The following is an 18,842-nucleotide window of genomic DNA, read 5'->3' as shown; positions in this document are numbered from 1 at the left end:
CGGTGCTGCTTGGTTGCTCTAGGCATCTGACCCACTTTTCCTTTAGCTTTCTACCTCTCTTGATGAATAAGATTAGAAATCTACTTTGCCCACATCTCCCAGAAATCTGTATTAGCGAAGCTTTTCCTTTTATTCACTATTCCTGTTCATCTTTGTTTTATTCTCCGTAGCTTTCCTGCTGTTCCTGCTTTTAGATGCATCCTTGTCTTATGTTAGCTTTCATAACTCCAATTAACCTCAGCCGCTGAAACTGTAAGCTACTCCCTCCCACTAATGTTAGCAGGGGTAGTCTCTGCTCTGAGCTCTGGTATTGCAAACCATGGCTTGCTTCCTTCATTTTTCCATTTCCTTGTCATAACTGACAATGATCTACTCTCGGTCTTTGTGTCAATTACTGTGTGATCATCAATCTGCTGCAATTTTGCAAGTGTACAATAAAGTTATCATGACAGTAATATGAAAACTGCCAGTGCAGTCAGACATACTGATCTAAGTGCCTATTCTTGGATGGTGATACTCCGTGAGCATGGCAGAGAAGTAACTAGCCAGTTCAGAAAAAAAATCAGCATGTTTTTATTAGCACACATTAATCTACTGGTGCACAGCATCCTTATAAACTGAGGGAGTCAGCATTTTCATTGTTTTACGTTTTTTTCCAGTGCCATGTGTGTTTATTTCATTTACTCCTGCCCAGTGCAAAGGCTGTTCATTGATGTTTTCTCTCTATTCTGGCATGACCTATATCTCTCTCTCCTACATCCTTAAAGGGAACCCAATGTGAGATACGTATGGAGGTGGACATATTTATTTCCTTTTAGACAATGCACACTGCCTGGCTGTTTCATTTCCTCTATTGCTTTTAGCCATAGACCCTGAACAGTCAGGCAGATAAGACATTTCTAACAAAAATCTGACAAGATTAGCTGCATGCGTTTTTCTGGTGTGAGATTCAGACACTACTGACCAGAAAGATCAGCAGGATTCCAGGCAACTAGTATTCTTTAAAGCAGATCCGAGATGAAAAACTATAACAAGTAACTTGTCTATATATCTTATCTAAAGTTTAGATAGTTTACACAGCAAATCTAGCTGTAAACAGCTTCAACAGTATGATTATTTATTCATGTGATACAATGAGGGCAGCCATGTTCTGTTTGTCACATTACACATAGGCAAGCTGATCTGTATCTCCCACTCCCCTCTCCCTCCTCCCCTCTACCTCTGAAATCTTTGGCTAGTAACCTCCTCCTCCTCCTTCTGCCCAGACTGACCTCCAATAAGCCCTTGCTACTAAGGCTTAGAGTGCAAAGGCTCTCTCAAGAACTGTGGGCGAGGCTTGTTTAGTTTATAGCGAATTAGAGTATTAAAACAAAACAAAGTATTTGGCTTGAGGAATGCCCTAAAAGCTATATGAAAGGAACACAATTATGCACTGAGTAAAAGTTTATCTCCGAAAGTAAATATAGCAGCCTCCAGTTCCCATCACTCTTGCAGCTTTGCAGTAGAAAAGGACATATCCTGTAATTAACTACATAATAACTACACATAATGCTGGCTACCATAATATATAAATCACATCTTCTATTTTACCATTCCATTGCTTCACCTGCTATACTTACATAATCAGTAGAGATGGTCAGTGAGATTTAGATACTATTGTGTGCAGATTGGAACTGGGCCATTTAAATGGACTACCTGTCAATTTTGTTTGGCCCTTTTCTAAGCTGCATAGAGTTAGCATAAAATTTGCATGTAAGCTGAAATGATTTGTATAACCTGTCTAATCATCACATGGTTTCTTTCTACAGGGCAGTGCTTTATATTGCACTGTTTGCTCCCTCCACCAGCATCTGTACTTCTGTACCTTTCTCACTGCTTTACTTCTTTGTAAACGCTAATGATTTAAATAGAGCTAAAGTCTGAGAACATGGCAGACACACATACATCACACATACAGTTCTAAGCACAGCAGTCTGCATTACATTATCCATGTAAACCCTTTAATGCAGTATAGATCTTGAAGTTAAAAATATGTGAGGGTGCAGGCTTATACCATATTTTCTGGTTGAACTCAATGGACATGTCTTTTTTTTAAAACCAATGTAACTATGTAACCATCCATGCTTCAAAGTATAATCCACAATAAACCAAACAGAAAAAAAATGTCAAAAACGAAACGCATTGCTTGCTCCATTATGACCTACATAGGCTATACAGAAAAGGGAGCTGTACAGGTTTCATTGTGGCCCGGTGTTCCAATCAGTACTCTGTGGTGTAGGCATCAAGTCAGAAACGTAATGCACCTGATTAAAATAATCTGAGATAGTACCTCAGTGTAATCAATGGCGTAGATGAGCCTGCATCAACTGTCTCCTCAGACACATAATAGAAATAATCCTAACATTTGTGTAGTGCTTTTTTCCTGTCTGACTCAGTGTAATGAAAACAGGGACGTGAAGGTAGCCTTGGACTTGCTTTCGGAAAAACATTAATGGCTGCTTCCTTATTTCTATACTTACAAGTTCCCTTTGAGTTACTTACCCTCATCTGACCTTATTGGCTCCCTGCTCTTCCTTGTTGGCGGTGCACAAATGTGTGATGCAATGTTTTGGGGAAATAATGAAATCTAGATACTATCCATCAATACTTAAAAGCTTTCTGCCTAGACCAACATAAGTAGGTTTTGTTTTTTTTTAGGGCTTTTTTTGTTGGGTTATAATAACCTGATATGAATGATTTTTGCCATACATGGGGTAGTGTTTCCTTTCTTAGTGATTTGCTTTGTGTTCTAGGCTCCAGAGGTTATCATGTCACAACACTATGATGGAAAAGCAGACCTGTGGAGCATAGGAACCGTCATCTATCAGTGCCTAGTTGGCAAACCTCCTTTCCAGGTAATATTGCAATCTGTGTGTTTTCTTCTGCTTGTCTGTTTACTTATTGCACTCATACCTTATTGCAGGAAGTCCAACATGCTTAGAGAAAAGGCCCACATGCAAGTACTGTCAAAATTATTCAGCGTTTTTCTTGCTTGCCGTTGGTTTAAAAGGCATTTTATAACAAGTTGTGAAAATATCACCTAGGAGAAAACTCAGGAGAAAAAGTGAATTGCATATGGGCCATGGTATCCTTTATGTATGAAAGTCTCTTGCGTACATGTATTCAAGATTAGTGATGGTCACTAAGAATACATAGCTACTTGTAATCGAAATTTAAATTAGATGTCTCTGCCTATGGCAGAGGGGGGGATGTTAACTTACCTATGCTGCTGCCTAAAGCCGATGTGTTCCACTTGCAGTCCACGTAACTCAACTACTTCCTCCTTCAAGCCTGGAAGGAGGGAGTAGTGGTGTTGCGTGGACCACAATTGGAACGCATCGGCTATAGGCAGCGGCATAGGTATGTTAACCCCCAAACCACCCATGTGTTGAGAAACTGAGCAACCAAGTTGCTCAGTGTCTCAGCACATACCCATGCTCTGTCTTACATTCATGTTCGTGCCAGTCAATTGCCAGACAAATATGTAATTGCCTTGCAGTGGCACAATTGTGCTTCAGGTGACCTAATTATTTTTAAACTCAGGCCTGTGCATGTAACCTGTTTATGGAGTCACAATTTAAGTGATCCATTAGTATGGCGGATGAGAAAGGTTTGCTTACAGATTTGCATTATTTAAATCTCTCTCTCTCTCTCTCTCTCTCTCTCTCTCTCTCTCTCTCTCTCTCTCTCTCTCTCTCTCTCTCTCTCTCTCTCTCTCTCTCTCTCTCTCTCTCTCTCTCTCTCTCTCTCTCTCTCTCTCTCTCTCTCTCTCTCTCTCTCTCTCTCTCTCTCTCTCTCTCTATATACATACATACATACATACATACATACATACATACATACATACATACACACACACACACACACACACACACACACACACACACACACACACACACACACACACACACACACACACACACACACACACACACACACACACACACACACACACACACACACAGTGGTTTGCATAAGTATTTTGCCCCCTTGAAGTTTTCCACATTTTGTCACATTACTGCCACAAACATGAATCAATTTTATTGTATTTCTACGTGAAAGACCAATACAAAGTGATGTACACGTGAGAATTGTAACAAGAATCATACATGATTCCAAACATAAAAAAAAACAAAACTGCAAAGTGGGGTGTGTGTAATTATTCAGCCATCTGAGTCAATACTTTGTAGAACCACCTTTTGCTGCAATTACAGCTGCCAGTCTTTTAGGGAATGTCTCTACCAGCTTTGCACATCTAGACACTGAAATCCTTGCCCATTCTTCTTTGCAAAACAGCTCCAGCTCAGTCAGATTAGATGGACAGCGTTTGTGAACAGCAGTTTTCAGATCTTGCCACAGATTCTTGATTGGATTTAGATCTGGACTTTGACTGGGCCATTCTAACACATGGATATGTTTTGTTTTAAACCATTCCATTGTTGCCCTGGCTTTATGTTTAGGGTCGTTATTCTGCTGGATGGTGAACCTCCGCCCCAGTCTCAAGTGTTTTGCAGACTCCAAGAGTTTTTCTTCCAAGATTGCCCTGTATTTGGCTCCATCCATCTTCCCATCAACTTTGACCAGCTTCCCTGTCCCTGGTGAAGAAAAGCACCCCCAGAGCATGATGCTGCCACCACCATATTTGACGGTGGCCAAAAAGTTCCATTTTGGTCTCATCTGTCCAGAGCACCTTCTTCCACATGTTTGCTGTGTCCCCCACGTGGCTTTTGGCAAACTGCAAACCGGACTTCTTATGCTTTTCTGTTAACAATGGCTTTCTTCTTGCCACTCTTCCATAAAGGGCAACTTTGTGCAGTGCACGACTAATAGTTGTCCTATGGAGAAATTCCCCCACCTGAGCTGTAGATCTCTGCAGCTTGTCCAGAGTCACCATGGGCCTCTTGACTGTATTTCTGATCAGCTCTCTCCTTGTTCGGGCTGTGAGTTTAGGTGCACGGCCTTGTCTTGGTAGGTTTACAGTTGTGCTATACTTCCTCCATTTCTGAATGATCGCTTGAACAGTGCTCCGTGGGATGTTCAAGGCTTTGGAAATCTTTTTGCAGCCTAGGCCTGCTTTAAATTTCTCAATAACTTTATCCCTGACCTGTCTGGTGTGTTCTTTGGACTTCATGGTGTTGATGCTCCCAATATTCTCTTAGACAACCTCTGAGGCTGTCACAGAGCAGCTGTATTTGTATTGACATTAGATTACACACAGGTGCACTCTATTTAGTAATTAGCACTCATCAGGCAATGTCTATGGGCAACTGACTGCACTCAGACCAAAGGGGACTGAATAATTACGCACACCCCACTTTGCAGTTATTTATTTGTAGAAAATGTTTGGAATCCTATATGATTTTCATTCCACTTCTCACGTGTACACCACTTTGTGTTGGTCTTTCACGTGGAATTTCAATAAAATTGATTCATTCTTGTGGCAGTAATATGGCAAAATGTGGAAAACTTCAAGGGGGCCGAATACTTTTGCAAACCAGTGTGTTGTGTGTGTGTGTGTGTGTGTGTGTGTGTGTGTGTGTGTGTGTGTGTGTGTGTGTGTGTGTATATATATATATATATATATATATATATATATATATATATATATATATATATATATATATATATATATATGTGTGTATGTGTATATGTATATATATATATATATATATATATATATATATATATATATATATATATATATATTTTTTTTTTTTTATTATTATGCATTTCTATAGCGCTGACATCTTATGCAGCGCTGTACAGTATATATATATATATATTGTCTTGTCACTAACTGTCCCTCAAGGAGCTCACAATCTAATCCCTACCATTGTCAAATGTCTATGTATGTATTGTAGTCTAGGGCCAATTTAGGGGGAGCCAATTAACTTATCTGTATGTTTTTGGAGTGTGGGAGGAAACCGGAGTACCCGGAGGAAACCCACGCAGACACCGGGAGAACATACAAACTCCTTGCAGATAGTGCCCTGGCTGGGATACGAACCGGGGACCTAGCGCTGCAAGGCGAGAGCGCTAACCACTACGCCACTGTGCTGTATATATATGTGTATATATATTCAAACTTATAAAATAAAATTTCATAATATCTACAGCATATTTTTGTATTTTTAAGGGATAGCACAGCTAAACCTGTTACTGTACTTCTTTTTCAGAGGGTTCAGAGTTTGCCTGGTCATATTATTTGTAACAGTTGTTTTTTTTTTTTTTTTTTCCTTTTATAATAAGGCAAACAGTCCTCAGGATCTACGACTGTTTTATGAGAAGAATAAGAACCTTGTTCCAAGGTTAGTTTACAAGCCTTATTATGTTAAGTCTTGTGGGCTGTGAGATATTGCTGTATACTTGATGTTGGCATCAAATGCTTCTACTATAATTATCTCCAGTGAACCTATTCTTCACACTTTTTATAGTGTATTGGAAGGCTTGCTGACCTTAATGGTATTGCATGTTCCTCCTGTATAGTTGAGAAAATGAAATATTAAAAATATGAAATGACTGACAATGCTGCCAAAGTGGAAGCGGCTAGTGGTGCTGGTAATCACCTACAGTAATGCACTGACTGTTTACCTGGGGTGCTCCTAGATCCAGAGGAGCAATCTATACTGGAAAATGTCATTATCATTATATAGTGGAAGATTTAACCAACACTCTGTAGTACTCAACATAGCCCAGAGACTGAATGGTTAACAGAACTGCAATTAAATAGAAAATGGAAAGACTTTACTTTGACTTGATTAATTCAAAGAAATGTGCGTGTATATCTCAAATGATATTTATTAATGGCTATATCCCCCATGAAAATTACCATTGATCATTTTGACTATATGCATTTTGATGTAGTTTTTTATAGCTATTAATGTAGTGTTTTATGTATAATATCTGTTCAAATATTGGCTATACAGTGGTTGTGCTTACTAGTGATGAAGCCTTGTTGCTGTATTTCTAGCTGTAACACTACTTTTCAGCTATGAACTAAAGCAACAAGACTACTGTTGTTAGTGATGCAGCTGATTGCAATGTGCATGCATGTCGGCTACTCCCTGCTGTACCACTAAGCAGATACAAACAGTGTGAAAGCTTCTTCTAGATGGCATCTTACTTTTAATCAGGTCAGGAATTGTCACTGGGGTAGTACTTGGACCAAGTGCCAAAGGTCAGATCTTGGATAAAATGCAATTCCGCTTCTCATCATGATCAGTGTTCTTTCCAGTACCTGGCTGCAAAGTATTGTGTAGTTCAGGAGCCCTGGCAGTCTAGGACACACCCTCTCCCATTTGTCACTGGGGGAAATACAGCGCTGGGAGAAGAGGAGAAGACGGCCTGCTGGTCTATTGTTGAAGAGACAGCTAACTTTTGTGGCGATCATTTGGGCACCGCCATAGGTTGTAATAAGAATTAAGGCTTTAGCGGCGCTCAGTGACTAATATGTGTACCTGCGATTGCCAAAGCTCTAATTCGAAAAAAAGGGAATTTGGCCTCTGGTGCCTAAATTACGCGACTCACACACACCCCTGCACCCCCCACCCCCTCTCCCCCCAAGATGCGACTCAGAAGGGGTATATGCCACTCAGGATTGAGGGCATTGAATGTTTCCCAAAAAATTGTTATAAGATCACATCATCAAAGATTAGGTAGCAAGCCTGCCTGGACAAATTTGTTACTTGCTGTTCAGCAAAACATTTTTAGCTTAAAGTTTGTTATGGTGCTAAGCAAAACTTTATGCATTGGAAATATGTTCCAACTTAACATAATACTCGACTAGGATTGGGTATATTGACAACTACACACTGGAACTGAAGCACAGTCCCTAACGGAAGCCCTTCCTAAATGGTATATGTAATACCTAAAATATAACTTTTTTTATTAATACTGATTAAAATAACAATTGGGCCACACCACCAACAACATATAACATGAAAATGGAGGGGGGGGGGGGGGGTAAGAAATAACAATTCAGATGGACTATAAGTGGACACTTTGACAAACAAATATCAGTGTCATGGGTACATAAATGATGATCCAACTTAAGCAGTATTATTTTGTTTATATTATTATTATTATTATGATTTATTTTACAGCATTCCTGGAGAGACTTCTCCATATCTGTCTGACTTGTTGCTGGGACTGCTTCAGAGGAACCAAAAAGACAGGCTCGATTTTGGTAAGTATAATAGTTGCAATTTCAACAGCAGTATAATTTCAGTCCTAGTTGCTTGCAAATGTTTTACACTGTTGCTATGAACAGTGTTCTGTTATTTGTCATATGTAAGTATGTAACAAATTTCACTTCATAGCGTCGCAAGCAACGCACGGTCAAAGTTTTGATGGTCTGCAGCAATGTGCATATCATACGTTTTTGTTGATTTGTTGATTTCTTTGGGTGACCGGTTTAATCCCTGGTCACTGTATAGACTTTCTCTTTGTCTTGCAAGGTGTTCCATTCTACGCCGTGAGGAAGAGAGAGAGAGAACATGCTGGAGGCACTCTCTTATGGCAATAGTAGTCATCCATAAATGAGGGAAGGGTGAGAGTGGCGTTGGGAGGGGGGGGGGGATTGGCTGGGTGGCGTTGTCACCTGAAATGATCATGACTTCTTCTTTCGGGTGACAAAAATCCTATATATATATATATATATATCTTTATAATGCAAAATAACTGGGCATGGGAAGAGCAGCCACTAACTTGTACCATGCTCTGGCCTATCAGACCTGCTATTTGTTTCGGGACAGACAGTGCTCCTGACTGTCAAGGGGACTAGGCTGCCTTCTAATGGGATGTAGTCGTTGGCATCCTGGATTTTGCACTGCTTCACTGTTTTTCAGTGCCTTTAGTCACAGGAACCATTTTATGATTGAGTGTTCTGTAAGACCATAATCAAAAGTTTACAAGTTGTCCCATAATCTTGCTTGCCTTCAGCTTCGTACATGAGACTGATTTGATTTTTCAGGTAATATTAGTCAAGTCTGCCTGTAGACAAATAGCAGTTCCTGTTTGCCTTATTTCTGTTGACATTACAAATTATCACCCTGCAGCTCTGTGTTAATCCAGATGTTCTTCACAGTTTCATTTGATTGTTGTGACAGCATGCAATAAAAGTCTGGCATAAAGGTCACTTCCCTTTCCCACTAAATCTTGCTGAAGTAAAATAACTGCAGATCAAAATTCAGTCTTGTTGTACATAAATGATATATTTTACTTCTGTTATTGTACAAAGAGAGCCAGTTCCATTGAATGCAGCTGAATGTGGTGATTTGGCACACGGGGGTGTAATCGGAATAAGCGTCGTACAGCAAGGTGTTATTGGTGCGCTGTCACATTTCCAAGGTTTTAATATAAAAAGCTTTTATCCTCGTGAGAACATTATGTTCCCAGAGCCTTTATTCTGCTATCAGGAGATTCGGGGGCGGTCTAGACTTCTCAGCACAGTTGGTGTTGCAATCCTTTCTTATGACAACAGAGCTGACAGCTATGCAAGCAACTGTGCACACCTCGTCTTGGCTCCTCTACATGGAGTTAATTATTAGTCCGCTTGTACACCTGCCAACACTCCATAAACCAAATGTTGTGTTTACATCCTAAAATAGACTGGTTTCACTAAAAAACAAAGCCAATTTACACTGTGGCATTGTGCTCTCCAGACCTACAAAAGAAATGCCCCAATAATTTTGTTACTATTACTAACAGACAAAAAAAAATCATAAAATGTAACCTATTCCAGCAATTTTTGCTAATGAAAACCTCAGGGGAATCCTCCAGCTCTCTAACCAGTGTGAATGCCACACTGACACATATTTTCATGATCAAAAGGGAAATGGTTTGGAAAACGGCTTGGAAAATATTCCTCATTAACAGCGTGAAAATTATGCCTTATTAGGAAGCCTTGGCTTTTACTTCCTTGATTTAAAAACAAAACAAAAACTAAAGTAAGTGTCCCATGAATTCTGTTGCATTGCTTTATAGACCTTTTAGTGAACAACACTTTAAATCCGTGATCACCAATTAAAACCAGGAATGGTATTGCATACCTGACAGTGTTAAATAGGAGTGTACACCATTTATTGAATAATTTTAGCTTACCACGAAAATCCTGTTTTTTTTTTTTTTTTTTTTCTTGATACTTAAACTGAGTGTACTGCATTTATACTTGCACAAGCTCTATTCAATTTGTGACCAGATGAAGTAAAACAGCTGCGTGCAGCTTGGAATCCATAGCTCTGCTAAGTGAATATTAACTGATTATATAAACAACTGTGTCTATATTCCTATTCCATGGTTAAAATCCACCTTTAAAGATACTGTCCTAGGTGAAGGACCACGTTTTTTTTTTTTTCAATGCTATTCAGCTTCCATATAGATAAACCCCATTACACAAAGTTTTAAAACACTAATTAGTTCTCAGTGAAATTTAGAATAAACTGTCATTTAGAAGCCTGGATTCTTAAAGTACATCTGAACTGAGAAGAATATGGAGGCTGCCATATTCATTTCCTTTCAAACAATAGCAGTTGCTTGGCTGTCCTGCTGATCTTTGCCTCCAGTACTTTTAGTCACAGACCCTGAACAAGCATGCAGATCACATTTCTGACTGGTTTTATCACATGCTTGTTTCGGGTGTGTAATTTCGATACTAGTGCAGTCACTGAGAGCAGCAGAAATACTAGGCAACTGGTATTGTTTAAAGGGAAATACATAGGGCAGGCTCCATATCACTCTTAATTCAGGTGTCCTTTTAACCTTTAGAGACAAAATTGGGGCTATATAGATATGGTGGTCTCTTGTCACATATAACTTCTAGTACTCTTTTTAAAGTGTTTTTAAATGTTTGGGAAGCTGCACTCATGGTTGGTTTAAAAACTGGCTCTAGGTCTGTCTCTCAACGCCGCCACCGCCGCATGTCAGTGTGCATGCACCCGCCACACGTCCACCCGCGCACACGCTCGCCTGGCTAACTGGCCCAGTCTTCCTGTCCCAATGGTCCCTGCTGCGCACATGCGCAGTAGCAAAAACCACAGACCCAAGGACACAGAGACAGGAGTACGCAGGGACAGTTAGGTTTTATTAGGTAGGATTATACTATACTGCTACAGCTATATTATACTGGTGGTTATACTATTTTAAGTATTTGTGTACATCCAGCAGAGTGAGAGCAGTGTACATGGTGTTTTTAGGTACACCTCCATTAATGCAAACACTGACCCTTCTTTAGGCTTTGTTCACAGAAGTTTCCTGCATTCGGACAAAACGACAGGCCTGTCAATCTGATTCCCCCCCCCATGCTATTCAAAATGAAAAGTGTTTGTTGTTTTCCCCTTTTCTCCTTCAAAGCTAAATTGATCTGTAATTTATATGATACAGTCAAAACCACCTATTAGAAAACCAAGCACACAGAGCCTTGTTTGGCATAACGATCTTTTGTTGGCCTGGGAATAAGGCCAGACCTTATTAATATAGGCAAATTAAACTACTAAAACATGGGTGACCTTTGAATTGGCCAGTCTTAATGCCACACAGAATCCTTCTCTGTTTGTGACGCACTGTATTACAGTTTGCCCTATAAATAACTGTCCTTGAAAAGAGCACTTGTTCAGCATTTGCAAATTTTTTGATTTGTTAGAATATGAAAGTGGCACAGTACTACTTTTTTAGCTACACTAAATGTTATTTTTGAAATAGTTTTTTATTTTTCTTTAGGCATAGATCTTATGTGCAGCATTTTGATGCTTTGCATTTTTAAGTTCGTGTCTTAGCACATCAGAGTACTAACTTTTGTTGTTACTGTTTTTCTCTATTCCAGAGGGGTTTTTCAATCACCCTTTTCTTGATCATGTAACTACAGTCAAAAAGTGTAAGTATACATAAAAGTTAGAGATTTTAACATATCGGTTACATTTTAAAACAGACTTTTTTACTTAGAGTTGTTTCACTATGAAATTCACGGCGATTACGCTGCATTTGTGATTCTCGATAAGACAACGAAAATGGCTCATGAAATTCTGCAGACAACGCTTTTGGAATGGCAAGCTTAGCACAATTGTGGCAAAATCACCAGTGTGAAACAGCCCTTAGATATTGTACATGTGCAAATCTATTGGAGGAATGAGATGTTGACTGTAAAGCTTGGTTCACACTGCAAATTGGCGAATGCCATCAAAATTGCTGAGCAATTTTATAGAAATTTTATAAAATTGGATTTTGTAGGCACTTACTTTAAACAGAAGCGCTATCGCTGGAAAAGTGCTGCAGGGTGTTTAAAACATGAAGCACTTCAGTGTGCTCACCCTTATAGAATTATATTAGCAAAAAGCCTTTTGAATTATTGGCAATTTGAAGAGTGCTGAAAAGCTCTTGTGTGAACCAGCCCAACTTTTGCTTTTAAAGTCAATGGGAACCTTTAAAAAAAAACAAAAAAAAAAAAACAGCAAGCCCAGATACTTACCTAGGGAGAGGGAAGGCTCTAGTTGCTATAGAGCCTTCCCTCTTCTCTCCCAGTTCCCATTTCAGCGCTGGCTCCCCCGTAGCAGTATTCTACTAAATTAGTCAAATACTGCTCTCTCCTGCACCGAAGAGAGGCTTCAGAAGTCTTCGGAGAGCCCGAATGCCCCTGAAGACAGGCCGCTCCATGCTGCGCACGTACGAGCACCCTCTCTCGCTCGCGTGTGTGCAGTATGGAGCCATCTGTCTTCAGGAGCACTAGGCTCCCGAAGTCCCCTGCGGCGAGGGATTTAAATGAGGGAGCCAATGCTGCACTAAGGGCATTGGGGGAGGAGTGGGAAGGTTCATTAGGACTCAGCCTTTCCTCTCCTTAGGTAAGTATCTGATTTTTTTTTTGATTTTTGTTTTTTTTTACTTCAATTTTTAAGCTATTGATTCCTATAAATGTATTTTTTCTGGGCCATGGCTTTACCTGTACAAGTGTAAAGTTTGCATAATTTGTTTGTGCTAGTTACTAATTGAATGTTATGTGATACCCACCATAGAATGGCTCTTAGTCATAGTTCATGCCCTTGCTATTTCATTACTTGTGATAAGCTTACAAATCGACTTCCACATGCCTGTATTGGCAGTAGGCTAACGGCCTGATATTATCTGCGATACTCCTGTATAGACCTTATACAACGGGATCATTAAAAACATTTTTTTTTAGCAGAACAGAGGTGTTGAAGTGTAACAATACGTAGTTCCATATATGATGTTTGACTGATTTACAAAGTGTTATATTGATCTTGTAATCCAACACTGGCAGCACACTTTCTTGACAAAATCCTGAATGTGAGTGTTTGTTTATTTAGGGCAGGCATGTCCAAAGTCTGTCCCGGAGGCCAAATGCGGCACATTGAGCCATTTCTGATGGCCCCTGAAGTTCTCTACAGTTGTTGCTTCCATGCGGCCTAGAAGAACAAAGCGCTCGTGTATGGAGGAAGGAAGCTACATGCTTGCAGCTTCATTCTGCTGGGCGTGCACAGACCTTACTTACGCATGCCCAGCATATTCTGTTGTGCTGCATTTGGAAAACCACTAGTGGAGTGAGACCATTGTACAGCATGGTGCATTTGTGCTGCGGCTCACATACACTACCCCTAAAGTAAGTTGGTGCTTTCAGTTTTGAGTACCGTAATAAGTGTTTAATTTCACTCTCCTCTCCCTGGGAGCTTTCTGCGCCTGTGCAGTACTACTGCGCAAGCGCAGAACACTCCCAGCCACGGGAGTGAGACGGGGAAACGCACTGGGCCACACGTGCACGATGAAGCGCAACTCAGTCAGGCTTTCAGGCTGGAATGTGGGGGGCTGGAGCAACCCAGGGAGACAGTAAGAGACGAGAAGCGTTAAGGGGGCTTCAGGAAGCCCCAGATAAGTATGGTACCTGACGCTTCTCGTCTCGGGTACACTTTAAGCATGCAGTAGCTGTTGCACTAAAGCTAAGCATTTTTCTAGTCTGAGAATTCTTGTTTTTTTTTCTTGGTCTGTTATCTAGCAGTTCTGACTATATCTATATTGTATATTGCATCCCCAGCCTGTCCTGTCCCAGTGCCTACATATTCGGGGTCAAGTATATCAGGCAGCTCCTGTGGAAGCTCACCATCTTGTCGATTTGCCTCTCCTCCTGTGAGTATAAGACAAACATAACCTTACGTGATCCTGAAGATAGTGTGTCATACTAACAAGAGAGCACAGATTTACTGTATAATTTTACTTTTTTTTTTTTTTTCCCCTTTGTTGTATAGATTATCTCTTCCAGTTTAGCCTTGTTTGGAAAATAATTGCATGTTGTGCATGTGAATTATAATTTTGTTTCAGAGCTATGCTGTGGGGTTACCTGCTATTTAAAGAAAACAAAAATAGGATGGCTATAGAAGGATTTTGCTGATTTCCATTTAAAAATGCTACTTGCATCAATATATCTGGCTGAATTTCGCTTCCAGTGTCTTCATGCTCATGGGTTTGTTGCTCTGCTGGAATTATAGGCTGGCAATTTAAAGGCTGGGCACCCTACATATTTTCTCATGTCAGATTTTCTTTAAAGGGACTCCAAGCACCTCTCATGGGCATGCCTTTAAGACTCTGACCAGTATAGCAAAGTACTTAAAGATGCATACCTTTCTGTAGCTTGTGCTCCTCTTTCATTTGATGCCTGAATCGCCGTTCTACACCAAATCGTTTTTGTTTGATTTCAGTTTAAATATCGTGACTGCCATCTTGGCTTTGTTATAACTTCCGGGTCACCCCTGTCTTCTCAGTTAGAGAAGTGCATTACTGAATGAAGCAGGAAGAGGAAGTGACACGCATGGCCATCGCAAGAGGCTCATAGCACAACTTTGTTGGAAGTCGTCTGTCTTAAAGGCATGCCCATGAAAGGTGCTCGGAGTCCCTTTAACGCTTTAATCCACCCAAAACTCAAACTTTAACCCTTTAGCAGCTTCAATCGAGTTATCTCGTTTGAGTTAAGTGCACTGCTTTTGACCTCAGTCAGCAGAACTTGTGCTGAAAAATCTTGGAATGGTATAATATATAATGTCTCTCTGCTAGCAGAAAATAGTCTGTTACTGTCTCACACTGCCCCCTAGTGACAAGTGGCCATATATACACATTACAGCATTATTACTTAAAAGCAATGAAATGTAACAAATAAGAAATAAAAAACGTGCTAAAATAAATTGGCCTGGAGTGTAAGCCTCTGACTAAATTGGCTGCTAAAGGGTTAAAGGAAAGTCCAACCATTGCTTTTAGCGATGCATATAACAATAATGGCAACCCCTTTTTTTCCTCTTGCTTAATTTATTTTCAGGTACAAATAAAACAAAAATTTTCTACAGTTTTTTCTCTAACAAAGCTAGTACTGTATATACTCCCGTATAAGCCTAATTTTTCAGCATAAAAAATCTGCTGACAAGTTACCCCCGCTTATAAGAGAGTTAATGGAGAAAACAGATGGTGGAGCAGGTTTTGTTAATGGCAGAGGAGTGTAAGGATTGTGTACTAGTGATCCTGCTCTTACCAGCTGGCTCCCTGCTGTGTCCGTGCCCTCCATCTCCTGCAACGTGGTGTGCAGAGTGCGCTAAGACTACCTGTGTCCCCTGGCTTGTGGAGCGGAGCATGCCAGCAACGTGTCAGCAGTGTCTCATATTAATGACACCATCTAGTGGCTTCTTGAGACTCATCTGTGTGAGCCTGGGGCACATCTGGCTGTGGAAAGGGGGGCTGACTTGTACTGCAAAACATCTGGCTATTGTGGAGGGGATTATACACGAGTCAATCACTTTTTCCTGGTTTCTGAGGGGAACGTAGGTACCTCAGCTTATACATGGGTTGGCTTATATGCGAGTATATACTGTAGGTAGGAATGTCAATGTTTGCTGTCAATCAGTGGATAAGTACAGGCGTTGGAAATTAGGAACAATTGTTGCTCTTTGCTGCTTAGTCCTGCAGCAGGGTGGGTATTTACTTTTGTAAGGGGTAAAAACCCAGGAATGCGAAGTGGTTAAAAGCTGCCTTTTTTCACAAACTCAATCAACCAATGTGTGTAGATCTATCCTGTTGATAGAAATATTTTATATTTTTTATGGGGTAAGTCCACTGCTGCCTAAATCTATTTGGAATGCAAGACGCAGGGATTTTCCTCAATACTAAATGTATGTTTTCTTGTATTGCACTGTAAAACCTTCGCTGTTTGTACAGCACACATTAATGGGGGTAGTATTCTGTACATCATTCATGTCTCTCATTCATGCTACATCTGAACTTATAGGGAATGTCCAGGCAAGCAGAAAAAAAACAAACAGCTACTTACCCAGGGCTTTCTCCAGCCTGCGCAGTACACTCCAGACAATGTGGACTTGATTGACAGCGGCGCTCGCACAGGTGCAGTAGAGGACGACCTCGCAAGGTCGGCCTCAGCATCGGCAGAGACCCGGGCTGGCAGCTGAGCGGAGCTGCGGTGTGGGACATGTCGGCCGCAAGGGGCTGGAGGAAGCCCTGGTTAAGTGGATGTTTTTTTTTGTTTTTTTTTCCTTGCCTAGACAATCCCTTTAAAGAGAACCTTTAACAAAAAAAAAGTACCCCTGCGGGTACTCGCCTCGGTAAGGGGAAGCCTCAGGGTCCCAATGAGGCTTTCCCCTCCGCTGTAGCTGCAGGGAATCCAGTGCTGGCTCCCCCGAACTCTCCAGGCGATCCAGGCTCGACAAGCCTGACAAGCTGAATTTATTTACCTTCCCTGGCTGCAGCGGGTGACGCTGTTGCGGCTCTCAGCACGGAGATAGGCGAAAATAGCCGATCTCCGTCGGGTCCGCTCTGTTTCGCAGGCACAGGAGACTTGCGCCTGCGCAGTAGAGCGGCCCGACCGCGATCAGCTATATACTGCGCCTGCGCTGGAGCCGGGAAGGTAAATATTTACATCCCCTCCATTCGGAGGGCCACAGCGAGACCGCAGAAGGACGAGGGAAGCCTCATTAGGAACCGGAGGTTTCCCCTTACCGAGTAGAGTACCCCCCAGGGGAACTTTTTGTCGTTACAGGTTTTCTTTAAAGGACAACTGACCTGAGAAGAATATGGAGGCTGCCAGATGGTTTTTTTTTTTTTTAAACAATACCTGTTGCCTGGCATCCTGCTCTGTTTCATGCATCAGTAGTGTGCGAAACACACACCTTAAACAAGCACGTGGCCAATGCAGTCAAACATCTGCACTGCATGCTTGTTCAGGGTCTAAAGGTGGCCACACACCATACAGTTAAAAAATCCAAATTGTATGTAACTATTCAGTACATAGCAAACTTTATTTATACACGTTTTTCTCTTGATTTTTCTAACCAACCATTTTTTTCTGAGTTTATGATCTTTTATCCTTAAATTGCGGCAATCTAAAAAATGTGTGTGGTACCTCAAAGATTCTAATCGAAACTTCCAATCAAGTCAAAATTGGTTCAGAATTCCCGAATCGAGTCAAAAGAAAAAAAATGTATGGTGTGTTGCCACTTTAAGGCTAAGAGCATTAGAGGTAGAGGATCAGCAGGACATCCAGGCAATGTGTATTGTTTAAAAGGAAATAAATATGGTAGCCTCTATATCCCTCTCAGGTCAGTTGTGCTTTAATTCACAGTAAGAGCTTAGAGCTTGTTCACGTACATGTACAGTACATTGCAGTGCAACACACACGAGCCCTTATCGAATTTCCTTTTTTTTTCTTGAGTTTTCTCCTTGGAGATAATGTTTCATCTTCTGTTTAGAACAACCTTTTAGCATTCGACAATTATAGTACTAAAAAGTAGGTGAAAAAGTACTGTCAAAATTATTTGGAGTATTTTCTTGCTTCCTGGTGGCTTAAAAGTCATTTTATTGACAGGGTGTGATATCACCTAGGAGAAAACTTCTGAGAAAAAGTTAATTGGATCGAGCCCACAGTGTCTATTAGATGAAGCATTGTATAGAAAGCCATGTCTGATGTATCCAGTTAACCACTTTATCCACCACTACACTATATCTGAGTCCTCTGTGACTGCATCTAAGCCACGAGTCAGTAGCTACTGTACGTCTTGTAGCTGAAGCAGTGCTGTGCAGGATTGGGCTTGCTCCTGTGCACGTTTCGGGCACTATCTAATGCAGCACCATTAAAAATACTTTTTTTTTTTTTGTCAGTTCATAGTGAAAAATACACTCTGTAGCATTATTTCAGAATCAAATCTCTTCACCATAAATTGTGACAGGAACATAATCTAAGTTTTGTGATAGGCGGTAAGAATAGCCAAACAAAATTTGTGTTTATCTACAGTAGCACTTTTTATTTTTAAACTGGAATTGGTAAAACTGAGAAATGTGTTTTTTCTATTTTTTTCCTTGTTTTCCCATTACAATTCATAGAAAACAAAATTGTTCGAGGGGAAAAAAATGGCATACAATAAAAGCCTAGTTTGTCTTGAAAAAAACAATATATATTTAATTTCTGTCATAAATAGGGATAAAGTTATTTCTGATTAAATAAGGACATAGCTAAACTGTCAAAACTGCTCAGTGGGAAACAGGGTCTGGATGCGAAGTGGTTAAAGAGGAACTCCAGTGAAAATAACGTAATGAACAAAAGTGCTTAATTTTTACAATAATTATGTATAAATGATTTAGTCAGTGTTTGCCCATTGCAAAAGCTTTCCTCTCCCTGATTTACATTCTGACATTTATCACATGGCGACATTTTTACTGCTTGCAGATGATGTCAGTGGAAGGAGATGCTGCTTGCTTTTTTGGCTGTTGGACCCAGCTGTAAAAAGCTGTTGTTTCCCATAATGCAATGAGGT

The 18,842-nt window shown here is 40.5% G+C and overlaps 1 protein-coding gene across 2 annotated transcripts in view; it reads left to right on the top strand.

Moving 5' to 3' along the window:
* ULK2 (unc-51 like autophagy activating kinase 2) overlaps window positions 1-18,842 on the top strand; it is a 158,995-nt gene that overhangs the window by 97,148 nt on the left and 43,005 nt on the right. For both annotated transcript variants that reach the window (XM_068268721.1, XM_068268720.1), the window contains exons 8-12: window positions 2,793-2,894; window positions 6,289-6,347; window positions 8,142-8,224; window positions 11,858-11,908; window positions 14,075-14,166. In XM_068268721.1, coding sequence (XP_068124822.1) covers window positions 2,793-2,894; window positions 6,289-6,347; window positions 8,142-8,224; window positions 11,858-11,908; window positions 14,075-14,166 — 387 coding nt within the window. The remainder of the gene's footprint in view (window positions 1-2,792; window positions 2,895-6,288; window positions 6,348-8,141; window positions 8,225-11,857; window positions 11,909-14,074; window positions 14,167-18,842) is intronic.

Source organism: Hyperolius riggenbachi, chromosome 2, assembly GCF_040937935.1.
Source record: "Hyperolius riggenbachi isolate aHypRig1 chromosome 2, aHypRig1.pri, whole genome shotgun sequence".
Lineage (NCBI taxonomy): Eukaryota > Metazoa > Chordata > Amphibia > Anura > Hyperoliidae > Hyperolius > Hyperolius riggenbachi.
The sequence above is the reverse complement of the archived record's forward strand: the minus strand, read 5'-3'. Positions and strand labels throughout refer to the sequence as shown.